Source organism: Anolis carolinensis, unplaced genomic scaffold (genome assembly GCF_035594765.1).
Source record: "Anolis carolinensis isolate JA03-04 unplaced genomic scaffold, rAnoCar3.1.pri scaffold_13, whole genome shotgun sequence".
In the NCBI taxonomy this organism is placed as follows: Eukaryota; Metazoa; Chordata; class Lepidosauria; order Squamata; family Dactyloidae; genus Anolis; species Anolis carolinensis.
This window is the reverse complement of record NW_026943824.1, coordinates 7,337,813-7,354,776: the sequence shown is the minus strand read 5'-3', so window position 1 is coordinate 7,354,776 and position 16,964 is coordinate 7,337,813. Positions and strand designations below refer to the sequence as shown.

Sequence of the window (16,964 nt, the reverse complement as noted above, 5' to 3'; positions counted from 1 at the left end):
AGGTCCACGACCTGGAGAAGTCCAAGCGGGCGCTGGAGCAGCAGGTGGAGGAAATGAAGACGCAGCTAGAGGAGCTGGAGGACGAGCTCCAGGCCACGGAGGACGCCAAGCTGCGGCTGGAGGTCAACATGCAGGCCCTCAAGGGGCAGTTCGAGCGCGACCTCCAAGCCCGGGATGAGCAGAACGAGGAGAAACGCCGCCAGCTCCAGAAGCAGGTGAGCAAGGCGTTGGAGAGAAGCCTGGGTTCTGAGTCCCGGGTGCTGGCCGCGGGACCCTCCCCTGATGCATGACCTCCTCTTTCTCCTGTCCCATCAGCTCCATGAAATGGAAGTGGAGCTGGAGGATGAGCGAAAGCAACGGGGCCTGGCTGCTGCGGCCAAGAAGAAGCTGGAGGTGGACCTCAAGGACCTGGAGGGGCAGGTGGACTCGGCCAACAAGGGCCGGGAGGAGGCCATCAAGCAGCTACGGAAACTGCAGGTGGGTCCTGGGTTGGCCGCATGGTCCGTCCAGTCCAACCCCCTTCTACCTTCATGCAGGAGAAGCACAACCAAAGCCTCCCAACAGATGGCCATCCACCCCTAAATAATAATAATAATAATAATAATAATAATAATAATAATAATTATTATTATTATTATTATTATTGCCAGCTGCAAAAGGCCACTCTGCTGGGATCTGCGCGCATCATCCGAAAATACATCACAGAGTCCTAGACACTTAGAAAGTGTTCGACTTGTGATTTTGTGATACGAAGTCCAGCATGTCTATCTTGTTTGCTGTGTCATAATAAAATAATAATAATAATATAAAAATAATAATAATAAAACTCAGCCACTATCAGGACCTCAAGATTGAACTTCAAAGACTCTGGCAGAAACCAGTGCAGGTGGTCCCGGTGGTGATGGGCACATTGGGTGCCGTGCGAAAAGATCTCAGCCGGCATTTGGAAACAATAGGCATTGACAAAATTACAATCTGCCAACTGCAAAAGGCCACCTTACTGGGATCTGCGCACATCATCCGAAAATACATCACACAGGCCTAGACACTTGGGAAGTGTTTGACTTGTGATTTTGTGATACAAAATCCAGCATATCTATCTTGTTTGCTGTGTCATACAATGTCGTTGTGTCAGTATAATAATAATAATAATAATAATACAACCATAGTATCCTAGAGTTGGAAGGGACCCCAAAGTCTGTCCAGTCCATCCTTTTTTCCACGCAGGAAAAGCACAACCAAAGCACCCCCAACAGATGGCTACCCAGCCTCTGTTTAAAAGCTTCCAAGGAAGGAGCTTCTACCGCACTCCAAGGCAGAGAGTTCCACTGCTGAACTGCTCTCACAGTCAGGAAGTTCTTCCTGGTGTTAAGATGGAATATCTTTTCCTGTATTTTGAACCCACAGCTCCATTGAGTCCCAGTCTCCAGGGCAGCAGAAAGGAAGCCTCCTCCCTCCTCTTTATGACATTCTTTCACATATTTAAACACGGTTATCACATCTATGCCGTCACACCCAGGCACATTTTAGAGCTTTAAGATGTGCTTCTTTCTTTGCCTGGGTGAACTGCGGGGGCCTTACTTTGAAGCTCAGGAATCCCAGTAACCAAAGTCACTTCAAGTTGAACAATCATACAAGATTTTATTTTCTCAAAGTCCTTGGAAGACTTGGCACAAATTGTTGAGGTTACAATAGTCAACTTATAAAACCTTGCAGACATTCCTTTCTTGCCTTTCCCCTTAGTTGCTGGGTTAACTTCTTCCAAAGGCGAAGAGATCCTGAGATCCTCTCTACCCTAGCCCTGAGCTGCTATATCAAAAAGAGCAGGTCTTTCACTATCTAAGCTCAAAGCTAGCTTGGAGACGAAGTAATTAGAGCTTCTTCCAATGGCAAAGAAATACTGGGGTATTCTTTGCCTCAGTGCTGAGTTGCTATCTTGGAAAGAGCAGGTCTTCCCCTATCTGAACTCAGCACCAGTTTTATAGGCAAGAGGTCAGTACTTACGATGGCTTGTCTGAGCTGGCCTGGCTTGATCACACAAGCACATCTGAGTTCTTTTCTCTTCAGTGAAAAGGCAGAAAAGGCTTCTCAAAATGGAGATTTAACCCCCAGGAAAAGGGGCGGTCTCAAGAACAAAAGGATACTTTTGCAAGCTGAAAGCAGCAAAGGCCTGCAGGCTGGTTGCAAACCTCTTTTAATAAATAACTATCAGGGTCCTATTTCCTACAACTATGGAACAACGCAAGTCAAACTTCCTCCTTCCTCCCTTCTTTCATTTTCCCTCCATGTCAAACCACAACAGTGTCCCTTAAATCCCCTGCCCATTCTGGTTACGCTTTTAGCCATCCTTAAAACAGGACACAGTTTGCAGTCATCTTCTAGGGCAACCATTGTGTTATTTAGGATGTCTGTGTGGACGAGACCCAAACCTGCTTCATTGGTCCCTTTTCAGGCTCAGATGAAGGACTTCCAGCGAGAGCTGGATGATGCCCGGGCCTCAAGGGAAGAGGTCTTTGCCACGGCCAGAGAGAACGAGAAGAAGGCCAAGAACCTGGAGGCCGAGCTGATGCAGCTCCAGGAGGTCAGCCGGGCGGCGGTGGACGAGGGGACCTGCAGTCGAGGCCTTGGGGGCTTTGGGACAGGAAGGTCTGCAGGGCCACCATCCAGTGCCCAAGGCAATGGCTTCCCTGCTGATGGAGCTATGATTTGAACAGTGAATTTTACAAGAAGTTGTATGGATTCTCTTCTTTTGGGCAGGATTTGGCGGCCGCAGAACGAGCCAAGAAGCAAGCGGAGCAAGAGAAAGACGACTTGGCGGAAGAGCTGGCCAGCGCCACTTCGGGCAGGTAAGGCTCTGTGGGCCTCCAGGGGAAGCGGGATCCACTCCATGCTTCAGACCAAACTTTAGAGGAGCTTGCCCCAAGGAGGCGAAGTATATACGAGGGCTATCCAGAAAGTACATTACATTTCGGAATTAGAAATGAACAAAGTATAGGAGAAAACATTTGCCATATGCAGTTGAAAGCCACACCCAAATACCACATCTCACGTAGTCACCATTCAAATCTAGGCACTTACCATAGCGATGAAGGAGCTTTACAACTCCTTCCCCACTAAATTCTGCCGCTTGCTTCCTCAACCAGCCAGTCACCCTTTCCCGCAGCTGCACAGCGTCGCCAAAATGCTGCGTTGCCAGCCACGCTGCCATTGTTGGAAACAAGTAGTTGAGGAAGCAAGCGGCAAAATTTAGTGGGGAAGGAGTTGCAAAGCTCCTTCATCACTATAGTAAGTGCCTAGATTTGAATGGCGACTACATGAGATGTGGTATTTGGGTGTAGCTTTCAACTGCATATGGTAAATGTTTTCTCCTATACTTTGTTCATTTTTAATTCCAATACGTAATGTACTTTCTGGATAACCCTCGTATATAGGATTGGGTGCCTTGAATAGATCTCTCCGGGCATTTTGCGTGGAGCTCCTCTAAAGTTTGGACTAAAACCCAAATGGGGTTTGAGTCTTCCACAGCAAAGTCTCTGGTCATAGAGCTGATGCAACGTGACTCGCTTCTGTGGCTGTTTTTCTGGGAAATCCAGGGAGAGCAAAAGTCGTGGGCCGGGAACATTCATTTTGATCGCTCTCTGGATGCGAGAAGGGAGCTGGCGTTTCCAAGAGTCTCAATATGATCCCATTTGGATGTTTACGGGGTTCCCAATTTTTGGAAGGAAAGTCCTAATCTAGGATGTCAACAGTATCCTAATTTGGTCTTTATGGGGTTCCCATTTTTGGAACAAAAGTCCTAATTTAGGGTGTTGACAGTATCCTAAGCTGGTCTATATGGGTTTCCCATTTTGGGAAGGAAAGACAGTAGGCATGTCTGATCGATGAAAAAAATGTTTCAATTCTCGTTTCTAAAGTAGGGGGCGCTGGCGCTTCGATATAGAAAGTATTTCCGATTTTTTCACCCAAAAATTTTGGATATTTCCGAAAATTCGTAATGATTCTAAATGTTTCTAAAATGGCGGACGCGCATGCGCAATCGCCAAAAAAAAGGGAACCCGGGGGGGGGGGGACTTTTACAGGGCTCTCCCACCCTCATTTCTTGAGCTATCCTCATCAACCTTAGCCCCCACCTTTGCATCCATCGTGGAAGCTTCTGATTGGCCGGGGAGCGGCAGCCATGTTAGGCTGCGCCAAGCTCCCATTCTAGGTAGGTTGCAGAAACAATTTTTTAAAAAAATATATTTTAAAAAATATATTTAAAAAGTTTTTTGGGGAAAAAAATTAACGAAACATTAAGAGACAATTAGAGAATGGGCCAACAATGGTTCGAATTACATTGCTGGTTGCGCTGTGAGACAATGTCTCGGAATGCGTATCAAAAAGCGAGAACAATCCGAAATAATTCCGATATACGATTCAAAACGATTTTTTGGACATGTCTAAAAGACAGTGTTGTGGCTCAGCCTCAGATTGACGTAGACTCTGATGAGGAAAGAGGGATTCAGGTAGATTCAGGTTCCCACAGAGAGGGCTGGAGTGGACGAACCTGAAGCCAGCCAGGTGCATGATGACATGAGAAGGAAAGAAGGGAAGAAGGAAGATTCCCAACCTAATCATGAGTCTCAGCGAAATAACGAGCAAACTGACCTTGAAGAGATGGGAGACTTAGATAGGGCATTTGGAATTCAGAGTTCGGCGAAGTGTGAGAATCGCAAACAGAAGGGAGGCGAGAGGGCAGAGAAATGCCTTCATGTTTTGCAAAGAGTATTAAAAGAGGTGTGTTTGGAGAAAACCTTTGTCAAAGCAACTTCCTTTCACCAGAGAAACAAGCTCTAGTTTTCCGGCTATGTCTTGGATTACCTTGCAGTCTATGTATCCATGTGCCTTGGATTTTACCATGCTTTCTTTGGACATTGTTTATTCCTTGTGAGTTCCTGATCTCTATTTCCAGATTATATTTTGTAATTGACTTTTGGATATTTTACTCTTGCTTTTTGAAGAACTTTTTACTATCTATCTTTAATAAACTAAAAGACTTAAACCGGCTGTACAGTGTTGTGTGTCAGAGCAAGGTGAATCAAGGCTAAGGTGCGAGAGCCAGCGCAATGAAGCTGGGAATCTATGGAGATCCATGGGCTTTGTTTTCCTCCCTGGTGTCCAGGACCAGCCTCCAGGACGAGAAGCGCCGTTTGGAGGCCAGGATCTCGCAGCTGGAGGAAGAGCTGGAGGAGGAGCAGGGCAACATGGAGGCCATGAGCGACCGCTTCCGGAAGGCCGTCCAGCAGGTACGCCGCCCCTGCCAGGTGGGACAAAAAACGAAGCCCTTTCAGGGCCGTAAGGATTGTGGAGCCCATCCTCTTGGTTGTATCTTTGCAGTCGGAGCAGCTGAGCAACGAACTGGCGTCGGAGCGGGCAGCGGCGCAGAAGAACGAGAGCGGGCGGCAGCAGCTGGAGCGGCAGAACAAGGAGCTGCGGTCCAAGTTGCAGGAGATGGAGGGGGCCGTCAAGTCCAAGTTCAAGGCCACCGTCACGGCCCTCGAGGCCAAGATCGCACAGCTGGAGGAGCAGCTGGAGCAGGAGGCCAGGTACGGTAGCGCACAGAGTGTCCTTTGCAGTTTAATAAACTTTCCCCATGTTTTTATGATAGAAAAAATTAGGAAACGGCATTTATAACCCAGGAAAATATTAACATTTGGAGGATGTGTTGTCGAAGGCTTTCGTGGCCGGAATCGCAGGGTTGTTGTGTGTCTGGCCAGGCTCCAGAAGTATTCTCTCCTGACGTTTCACCCACATCTATTTATTTATTTACTACATTTATATCCCGCCCTTCTCACCCCATGTTACCTAGTGCTGTGAAATTTCCTGTACTTCTTTTCTAGGGTGAATTGAGTCCATTTATATTTGCTTTTTGCTCTCAATTGCATCACATGCCGAATAATTCAGAATAAAAACCCGCTTCTAATCCCTTTTGCAGGGAAAAGCAGACAGCCGCCAAGGCCCTGCGGCAGAAGGACAAGAAGCTCAAGGAGGTTTTGCTTCAGGTGGAGGATGAGAGGAAGCAGGCGGAGCAATACAAAGACCAGGTAGGACCTCACCTGGGGAGCTTTGCAATGTCTGCGGTGGATTTCTCTCTCCTTGCAATACGTCCGCCCCATTGGAAAGCTCCGGCCCTTCTATCCCACTCAAACTGTCTCAGAAAACCTGGGATTTATAGTGTTCCTTTAGAACCAGGAAATGTAACAGAGCCCCATGACAGTGATGCCTTTATTGGCATGGCATAATGAATAATACATTTTTTAGAAATCCATGTTATGCGACATTTCTAGTCCTGAACATTTCAGACCAGCGATGGTCAGTCTTGCAAAGGTGAGCTTCAGAGGCAGGTGTGACTATCCCAAAATGTAGGAAGTCAGGACATACATGCAATAAATAAAATTAGAAAATTTGTATTATGGGATGCTTCTGGTCCCTGGTTTCAGACTAGTGATGGTCAACCTATGAAGCCTTGCAAAGATGAGCTCCAGGGACACGTGTGGCTATTCCGAAATGGTCATATTCCAAAATAGAGAAAGGCAGAGTATCAGTTCAATATGTAATTCTAAAAATCCATATTATGGGATGCTTCGGGTCCCAAGTATTTTGGACCAGGGGTGGCCATGTTCTCAAGGTGAGCTTCGGGATCAAGTGTTGGCCCAGATGTCCCAGGCCTTTCCCCTTTGCCGTCTGTCAGGCTCTATAGTTGGTCCATACAAAGTACAAGGAAGTCTCTAAATTCTCTAAGTGCTCAGGAAGTACCTGAAGGAACAGCAAACACAACAGGCAGCAAAGGTTCATTTCAAATCAGGAAGACACTTGCATCAGACACTTCCTTTGTCGTCTTGACTCAGCCGTTTTTCACCTGGATATGTTGTTATATTTTATCAAATCCTAAAACCGTCCCTCTGTCGCAGGCGGACAAAGGCAACGCCCGGGTGAAGCAGCTGAAGCGGCAGCTGGAGGAGGCCGAAGAGGAGGCCCAGCGCATCAACGCCAGCCGCCGGAAGCTGCAGCGGGAGCTGGACGAGGCCACCGAGGGCAGCGAGGCCTTGGGCCGGGAAGTGACCGCCCTCAAGAACAAGCTCAGGTGGGTGGCCCTTGACCTCTCTCATTGACATTCCTGGTGCAGAAGCAGAGCTTCAAAGCGTAGGAGGAAGTCCCCTTTTTGGTACTATAGATCATACGTATTTTGGAGCTGCTGAACTACCAGACCCAAAGGTCCCAGGTTCAAATCCGGGGAGTGGAGCGAGCATCTGCTGTTAGCTCCAGCTTCTGCCAACCTAGCAGTTTGAAAACATGCCAATGTGAGTAGATCAATAGGTACTGCTCTGGCGGGAAGGTAACAGCGCTCCATGCATTCATGCCAGTGGCCATATGACCTTGGAGGTGTCTACAGACAACGCCGGCTCTTCGGCTTAGAAATGGAGATGAGCACCAACCCCCAGAGTTAGACATGACTGGACTTAACGTCAGGGGAAACCATTACCTTTACCTATCATACGTATTTAGGGCAGGCAAACAAAGAATGGTGAAGTGTTTCGATAGAAACCAAGTCACAAGATCAAACGCTTTTGGAACGTGTCACGTGTTTATATCTCTCATCCAAAAGAGCTGATGACAACCAGGGCCGTAGCCAGAAAAAAATTTCGGGAGGGGTTTTTGAAAATTTCAGGGGGGGGGGTTTAACCCCTAGCACACACCCCTCCCCGCTACAAACCTGTCAATATCTGCTTGAGATAGTGCCTGGAGGGACTCTTGATGTTTTGTGTCTCATAGACTTAGCATGGGGATTTGGTTAACCAGTTAAAATTCATGAGTAAACCAGATTTTTTTTTTATAACCTGAAAAATTTCGGGGGGGGGGGGGGTTGAGCCCCTAAAACCACCCCCTTGCTACAGGCCTGATGACAACTCATTGCATCTGGCCATCGCCAAAGCTCTCCTCTGGGTGGGATTGATTCCAATGCTGCCATGACTCCACGTTCACACGGAATTAATGTCGTGGTAGGGGAACAAGCAGTCTTTGCTGCCAGAGTCAGATTCTAATGAAAGTCAAACCCAAAAGTCTGCTCGTGACTAATCTGCAGGCTTCCACATTTGTAAACATTGCGAGTGCTTCCAAAGAGAGGTTTTTGGCACTACATCTCAGCCTTGACCGATCTCCAAGGATGGAGAACATTATTATTAATCATTATAAAATTATTATTATAACATGGAATACGGATGTGAGTCAATCAAAGTCCCTTCCCATTTCTCTCTCCTTCACCTGCAAGTTTTCCTAACCCCCTTTCCCCAAAGGCTGGGGGAGATTCTGGGAGACGTAGTGCCAATAATTAATTAATTTTTAATTTTTAACTGATTTATAGTGTATTGTACAGGTTTTATATGTGTGTTTTATTGTAAGCCGCCCTGAGTCCCCTGTTGGGTGAGAAGGGCGGGATATAAATATAGTAATAAATAAATAAAGTGAATTCAGGATTCTAGGCTGCTCTGTCCAAGTTCGGACTGAAACCAGGAGCGGATTTTCTGCCCTCCTGACACAGGAACCATCATTTCATCCCCTGTAAACTTGTCAACAGCAGCAAGCGGTTTGGCTTGCATGCAACCCAGAAGCATGCACAACCTTTTGGAATACAACTCCCATCATCACTCAGCCGTGGAGATGATGGGAGTTGTAGTCCCGAGACTACAGGGAGTTTGCCTTGCAAACCTTTGGAGACCTTTTGAGGCTAATGCATTTGGGGCGCTTCTCTCTCTTTCAGAGGGAACCCAGAGCCTTCGCAGTGACAGCGCAGGTACCATGCCTTCAACTTCGCAGCCCCTTCTGTTTGCTTATTTTAATATATATATATATATAATATATATATTTATCCCTGGTGCTCCTCTCCCCCCTTTATTGTTGTGGATGTCGTCCTCAAATAAAACCCTGCAAACTGTGAAGGCTTGGATACTAAAACGTCGGCCGTCTTTGTTCCAAAAGAGACAAATATTACAGATATGTTGGTTATCTAGCCATTTATATACCCCTTCCTGCATTTCCCCCCTTTCTCTTGCAAAATGCGATTTTTTTTTTCTTCTTCTTCCTAAAGCAAATGTCCTGAAAGCTAATTTGTGCCGAAACACAAGTGCATGAACGCCTCCCACGAATCTTGCATCATTTCTTTGGCTTGTTCGTACAATGATGCAACATTATCCCTTTTGCAAATAGTCATTTCCTTGGCTTCCCTTCATAGTAATCTAAAGTTTGCAAAAGTGGTCAATCCTACTTTCCGCAGACATAAGTCTGCTTCCGAAGACTTGCATGATTCTGGCCTTCAAACTCTCTCTCTCTCTCTATGCACACACACATATCTATCTTGCTATCTTCATATATCTGTATAAATATAAAAAGACAAATGTACAGTATACGTATAGATATAGACATACACAAATACATATATACACCCGCATGTTCCTATATAAACCTGCTCCAGTGCGCGCGTGTGTATATATATATATATATATATATGTCATACATAAACATACATATATTGTGTGTGTATGTATGTGTATATATGCCAGTCATACATATACATACATATATTGTGTGTGTGTGTATATATGTATATTATATATATATATGCCAGTCATACATAAACATACATATATTGTGTATGTGTGTATGTATGTGTATATATGCCAGAGTCATGCATATACATACATATATTGTGTGTGTGTGTGTGTGTGTATATATATATGTATATTATATATATATATATGCCAGTCATACATAAACATACATATATTGTGTATGTGTGTATGTATGTGTATATATGCCAGAGTCATGCATATACATACATATATTGTGTGTGTGTGTGTGTGTGTATATATATATATATGTATATTATATATATATATGCCAGTCATACATAAACATACATATATTGTGTATGTGTGTATGTATGTGTATATATGCCAGAGTCATGCATATACATACATATATTGTGTGTGTGTGTGTGTGTATATATATATATATGTATATTATATATATATATGCCAGTCATACATAAACATACATATATTGTGTATGTGTGTATGTATGTGTATATATGCCAGAGTCATGCATATACATACATATATTGTGTGTGTGTGTGTGTGTGTATATATATATATATGTATATTATATATATATATGCCAGTCATACATAAACATACATATATTGTGTATGTGTGTATGTATGTGTATATATGCCAGAGTCATGCATATACATACATATATTGTGTGTGTGTGTGTGTGTGTATATATATATATATGTATATTATATATATATATGCCAGTCATACATAAACATACATATATTGTGTATGTGTGTATGTATGTGTATATATGCCAGAGTCATGCATATACATACATATATTGTGTGTGTGTGTATATATATATGTATATTATATATATATATATATATGCCAGTCATACATAAACATACATATATTGTGTATGTGTGTATGTATGTGTATATATGCCAGAGTCATGCATATACATACATACAGTAGAGTCTCACTTATCCAACACTCACTTATCCAACGTTCTGGATTATCCAACACATTTTTGTAGTCAATGTTTTCAATATATCGTGATATTTTGGTGCTAAATTCATAAATACAGTAATTACTATATAGCATTAATGTGTAATGAACTACTTTTTTCTGTCAAATTTTTTGTATAACATGATGTTTTGGTGCTTAATTTGTAAAATCATAACCTGTTTTGATGTTTAATAGGCTTTTTCTTTATCTCTCCTTATTATCCAACATATTCGCTTATCCAACGTTCTGCCGGCCCGTTTATGTTGGATAAGTGAGACTCTACTGTATATTGTGTGTGTGTATATATATATATATACACACACACATACATACGTATATATATACATATATACACAGTAGAGTCTCACTTATCCAACATAAATGGGCCGGCAGAACGTCGGATAAGCAAATCTGTTGGATAATAAGGAGGGATTAAGGAAAAGCCTATTACACATCAAAATAGGTTATGATTTTGCAAATTAAGCACCAAAACAATATGTTATACAACAAACTTGACAGAAAAAGTAGTTCAATACTCAGTAATGCTACGTAGTAATTACTGTATTTACGAATTTAGCTCCAAAATATCACGATATATTAGAAACATTGACTACAAAAATGCGTTGGATAATCCAGAACGTTGGATAAGCGAGTGTTGGATAAGTGCGACTCTACTGTATATATATATATTGTATATGTATATATTATATATATATGCCAGAGTCATACATATACATACATATATTGTGTGTATGTATGTGTATATATGCCAGTCATACACACACACACACACACACACACACACATATATATATATATATTGTGTATGTGTGTGTGTGTATATATATATATGCATGCCAGAGACATAGATACATAGATACATACATACATACATACATACATTAATGTGTGTGTGTGTGTGAATGTATGTAAAGGAATCCTGCTCGCTTCTGTTCCTTTCTTTCACCATTGCTAACCCATGAAGCACTGAGCCAGATTTAAGGTGTGATGCTCAAGCTTCATGCGCAACATGCTCAGAGGCACCTGCTTCTTTCCCCATCCATAACCAAACCCATTCTCCAGGTTCCCTTCCACACGACATTGTTGTACCAGAATGGCTCCACTTTAACCGCCATGGCTGCCTCCTAGGAAATCGTGGGATTTAACCACAAATCCCACCAGGGACATTAAAGTGGGTTTGTCATGCTATTAACGGGTGCGGAAGGGACTCCGAGGTGCGGATGCACTCTCCTGTTCTGTAATATTTGTGGACTCTCTTTTGCAGGAAAAATAATCCTAGACACACCTTGACCTGCTTGGCTTTGCTGTTGCACGGAATGATACCTTTTGAACAAGACTTCTTCATTCCCTCACTTCCTCAGAGGGCCCGTTCCTCTTCCTCTGGGGGGCAGCCAGATTGGCATCCTTATATTATTATTTCAAAATATTATTTTATTACTAAAAGTGATAGCGGATCCCCGCCCTAAGTTATTTAGACGATATTTGACTAAGAGCAGACTCATATACGTAAGTGTTTTGGGAATCTCACTTTCTGATCAAGGACTAGTAAAGTTGTTTCGACTCTCACAAGACATTTATAATAATGCATCTAGGTCTGGCATGGGCAAACCTGGGTCCTCCGGGTGTTTTGGACTCCAACTCCCACCATTCCTAACAGCCTCAGGCCTTTTCCTTTCCCCACTCAGCCGCTTAAGGGCACGTTGTCAACAATTTCTACCTCTTTTATCTTGGCCACATGCCCAGTATAAACAGGGCTAGAATACGTGCAAGAACTCTTGCAAATGGGGAGATTGCCCAGGTGGATGGACTAGATGACCTTTTGGGGACCCCTTTCCAGTATTTTCCTATTGACTAAAGTACATGCAAGGACTCTTACAAATGGGGAGATTGCCCAGGTGGATGGACTAGATGACCTTTTGGGGACCCCTTTCCAGTATTTTCCTATTGACTAAAGTACATGCAAGGACTCTTACAAATGGGGAGATTGCCCAAGCAGCTCGACTAGATGACCTTTGGGGGACTCCTTACTGGTACTTTTCTATTGACTAGAGTACATGCAAGGACTCTTATAAATGGGAAGATTGCCCAGGTGGATGGACTATATTATTATTATTATTAATAATAATAACAACAATAATGTATTAAATATTATTATTTTTATTTAATAAATATTATTATTTAATACATTTATATCCCGCCCTTCTCACCCCGAAGGGCTTACAAATTAAATTTACATACAATATTATATTATTAGCATAGCAAAATACTGGCAATAAATTACCATATTGTACTACAGTAGAGTCTCACTTATCCAACACTCGTTTATCCAACATTCTGGATTATCCAATGCATTTTTGTAGTCGATGTTTTCAATACATCATGATATTTTGGTGCTAAATTTGTAAATACAGTAGAATCTCACTTATCCAACACTCGCTTATCCAACGTTCTGGATTATCCAAAGCATTTTTCTAGTCAATGTTTTCAATATATCATGATATTTTGGTGCTAAATTCGTAAATACAGGCTTATCCAACGTTCTGGATTATCCAACGCATTTTTCTAGTCAATGTTTTCAAAATATTGTGATATTTTGGTGCTAAATTTGTAAATACAGTAATTACTACATAGCATTACTGCCTATTGAACTACTTTTTCTGTCAAATTTGTTGTTAAACATGATGTTTTGGTGCTTAATTTGTAAAACCATAACCTAATTTGATGTGTAATAGGCTTTTCCTTAATCCCGCCTTATTATTCAACGTATTTACTTATCCAACATTTTGCCGGCCTTTTTATGTTGGTCTACTGTATATCAATATATTGTAATATTATTAATAATATTACATGTAGTATATAATATATAATTACAGTAGAGTCTTGCTTATCCAACAACATATTATCCAACATATTCGCTTATCCAATGTTCTGCCAGCCCGTTTATGTTGGATAAGTGAGACTCTACTGTATATCAATATATTGTAATATTATTATTATTACATGTAATACATACAATACAATATATATATATATACAATATAATTACAGTAGAGTCTTGCTTATCCAATGTAAATGGGCCGGCAGAACATTGGATAAGCAACTATGTTGGATAATAAGGAGAGATTAAGGAAATCCTATTAAACATCAAATTAGGTTATGATTTTACAAATTAAGCACCAAAACTTCATGTTATACAAAAATTTGACAGAAAAAGTAGTTCAATACACAGTAATGCTATGTAGTAATTACTGTATTTACGAATTTAGCACCAAAATATCACAATGTATTGAAAACATTGACTACAAAAATGTGTTGGATAATCCAGAACGTTGGATAAGCGAGTCTTGGATAAGTGAGACTCTACTGTAATATATAATAATAATATATGTGTGTATATAATAATATATATATATACATATATATACACAATATAATTTACAATAATATATAATAATTATAAAATATTGTATATACATATAATATTCACAATATAGTATAACATAATATAATACTAATAATACATTATACTATATTAATTCTATATTATATTTTACATGTAATATTACTAATAATATTACAATATATTGATACAGTACAATATACAGTAGAGTCTCACTTATCCAAGCTTCGCTTATCCAAGCTTCTGGATTATCCAAGCCATTTTTGTAATCAATGTTTTCAATATATCGTGGTATTTTGGTGCTAAATTCGTAAATACAGTAATTACAACATAACATTACTGCGTATTGAACTACTTTTTCTGTCAAATTTGTTGTATAACATGATGTTTTGGTGCTTAATTTGTAAAATCATAACCTAATTTAATGTTTAATAGGCTTTTCCTTTATCAGTCCTTATAATCCAAGATATTCGCTTATCCATCTTCTGCCGGCCCGTTTAGCTTGGATTAGTGAGACTCTACTGTATTATATTGTATTGCAAAATAATATTATTAATATTATATGACCTTTGGGAACGCCTTTCCAGTACTTTTCTATTATTGTTCTAAATGAGGTTCTAGCATTAGAGGTTGTTTTTAGAGGTTGGAATGTTGCCCAAGTGGCTGGACTAGATGACCTTTGGGGGACCCGTTTACAATTCTTTTCTATTGGCTGAATGGTGGTTGCATTGAGGACTGCCCCTTGCCTTGCATGCTGGAGACTCCTACTTACCTACCTACCTTTCTCCTCCTTCGGCCAAACCTTCTTCCAGGATCTCGAGGATGCTTTGTTTGCCGTCGGTCAATCTTCCATCTCGGACTTTAAATCCGCTTTTTCCTTGCAGACGGGGCAACGAGCCCTCCGCCTCGTCCTTTGCCCCGTCCAGACGGTCCGGCGGAGGAGGAGGAGGGAGACGCACCATCGAAAACGCGGCCGGAGACGGGTCGGAGGACGAAGCCGATGCCAAAGACGGGGACTTCAACGGCACCAAGGCCGAGTGAGGGCCCTCCGAAGGGCATCCAAACGGACCCCACACCCAAAATATATACAAAAAAAAAATTGGAAAAGGATTACCCGATGCCAGGGGGGTCGTTTTCGTATCACCATTTAATGCTTTTATGTTTTCCCAACGGTCACCTCCAGCTCATGGCACCAACGGCTTTTCCTCGAGTGCAAGCACCGATACCTCTACGCTGGGCAGGATTCGTATTCATATTATTATTATTAATAATAATATTATTATTCCCTTTTCAGAAACATTCTTGTGCCTCTAGGGACAGAAATTCAGAAATATTATACGCATACTGATGGATTGTTATTATTTCCCCCCCTCTGAAATATTATTTTTCCCCCTCTCTGAAATATTATTTTTCCCCTTTATGGATTACAATAATATTTTGGAAGAAGTAATAATAATAATAATAAATATTCCCCTTTCAGAAACATTCTTGTGCCCCTAGAGACAGAAATTCAGAAATATTATACATGTACTGATGGATTATTATTATTTTCCCCTCTCTGAAATATTATTTTTCCCCTTTATGGATTACAATATTTTGGAAGAAATAATAATAATAAATATTCCCCTTTCAGAAACATTCTTGTGCCCCTAGAGACAGAAATTCAGAAATATTATACACATACTGATGGATTATTATTATTTCCCCCTCTCTGAAATATTATTTTTCCCCTTTATGGGTTACAATATTTTGGAAGTAGTAGTAGTAATAATAATAATAATAATAATAATAATAATAATAATAATAAATATTCCCCTTTCAGAAACATTCTTGTGCCCCTAGAGACAAAAATTCAGAAATATTATATACATACTGATGGATTATTATTATTTCCCCCTCTCTGAAATATTATTTTCCCCCTTTATGGATTACAATAATATTTTGAAATAATAATAATAATAATAATAATAATAATAATAATAATAATAAATTACACCATAAAATAGTGTACTCCATAAAGGCCGAAATTCCATGTTTTATGTGCAACTGAGAGATTATTATCCTTTCTGAAATATGATTGGCAGAAATGCAATGTTTTATATGTAATTGATGAATTATTATTATTATTATTATTGCCCTCTATACTATTGAATTTTTAAATTTATGGAATACGATATTTTGGAAGGGGAACAGTAATACTAATAATAAATCAGTTACACAGTAATATTTCTAGAGATGGTAATAATAATAATAATGTGTTTATGTGAAACAGGGAGATTATTATCCTTTCTGAAATATGATTGGCAGAAATGCAATGTTTTATATGCAATTGATGAATTATTATTATTATTGCCTTCTATACTATTGAATTTTTAAATGTATGGAATACAATATTTTGGAAGGGGAATAGTAATAATAATAATAAATCAGTTACACAGTAATATTTCTAGAAATGGTAATAATAATAATAATAATAATGTGATTTATGTGAAACTATTATTATTATTATTATTATTATTATTAATACTATTAATGCCTTCTGGAACCTCACTCTACCCCATAAATACAGAAATTCTATGTGTAAACAATGTCGGGAATCCTATCTGAATCTTTGCACTTTCTTCCATTTAAAATCCCAAAGTGCCTTCTTTCCTTCCTTCGTTGCTTTTAATGTTTCCTTCATTTTTTCCCCCAAAATTCCCCAAATTTGAATTGTGTCCTGTTTTAAACTGTGATGGATTTTTGTGCTTTGACACACACTTCAATAAAGGTGTATAAAACCACAGAGGAACATCACCTCGCCTGATGTTATTTTAAAGAAAAATGAGTTTTCCGGGCTGTATGTTGGCCATGTTCCAGAAGCATTCTCTCCTGACGTTTCGCCCACAGAGATTGTGAGGTCTGTCGGATTGATTGAACTGCAAAATGCAAAGAAAGGGTTC

At 40.6% G+C, this 16,964-nt stretch overlaps 1 protein-coding gene across 7 annotated transcripts in view; it reads left to right on the top strand.

Annotated features, from left to right (window-relative positions):
• LOC100558781 (myosin-11) overlaps window positions 1-16,818 on the top strand; it is a 79,738-nt gene extending 62,920 nt beyond the window's left edge. For 6 of the 7 annotated variants that reach the window (XM_062964555.1, XM_062964556.1, XM_062964561.1 and 3 more), the window contains 9 exons: window positions 3-215; window positions 316-477; window positions 2,453-2,581; window positions 2,758-2,846; window positions 5,162-5,285; window positions 5,377-5,585; window positions 5,975-6,083; window positions 6,951-7,123; window positions 14,907-16,818. In XM_062964555.1, the coding sequence (XP_062820625.1) occupies window positions 3-215; window positions 316-477; window positions 2,453-2,581; window positions 2,758-2,846; window positions 5,162-5,285; window positions 5,377-5,585; window positions 5,975-6,083; window positions 6,951-7,123; window positions 14,907-15,063 (1,365 nt within the window). In that variant the 3' untranslated portion in view covers window positions 15,064-16,818. Of the gene's footprint in view, window positions 1-2; window positions 216-315; window positions 478-2,452; window positions 2,582-2,757; window positions 2,847-5,161; window positions 5,286-5,376; window positions 5,586-5,974; window positions 6,084-6,950; window positions 7,124-8,797; window positions 8,831-14,906 lie in introns of all 7 variants that reach the window. The other variant, XM_062964557.1, reaches the window with a different exon arrangement.
• The last annotated feature ends 146 nt before the right edge of the window (window positions 16,819-16,964 follow it).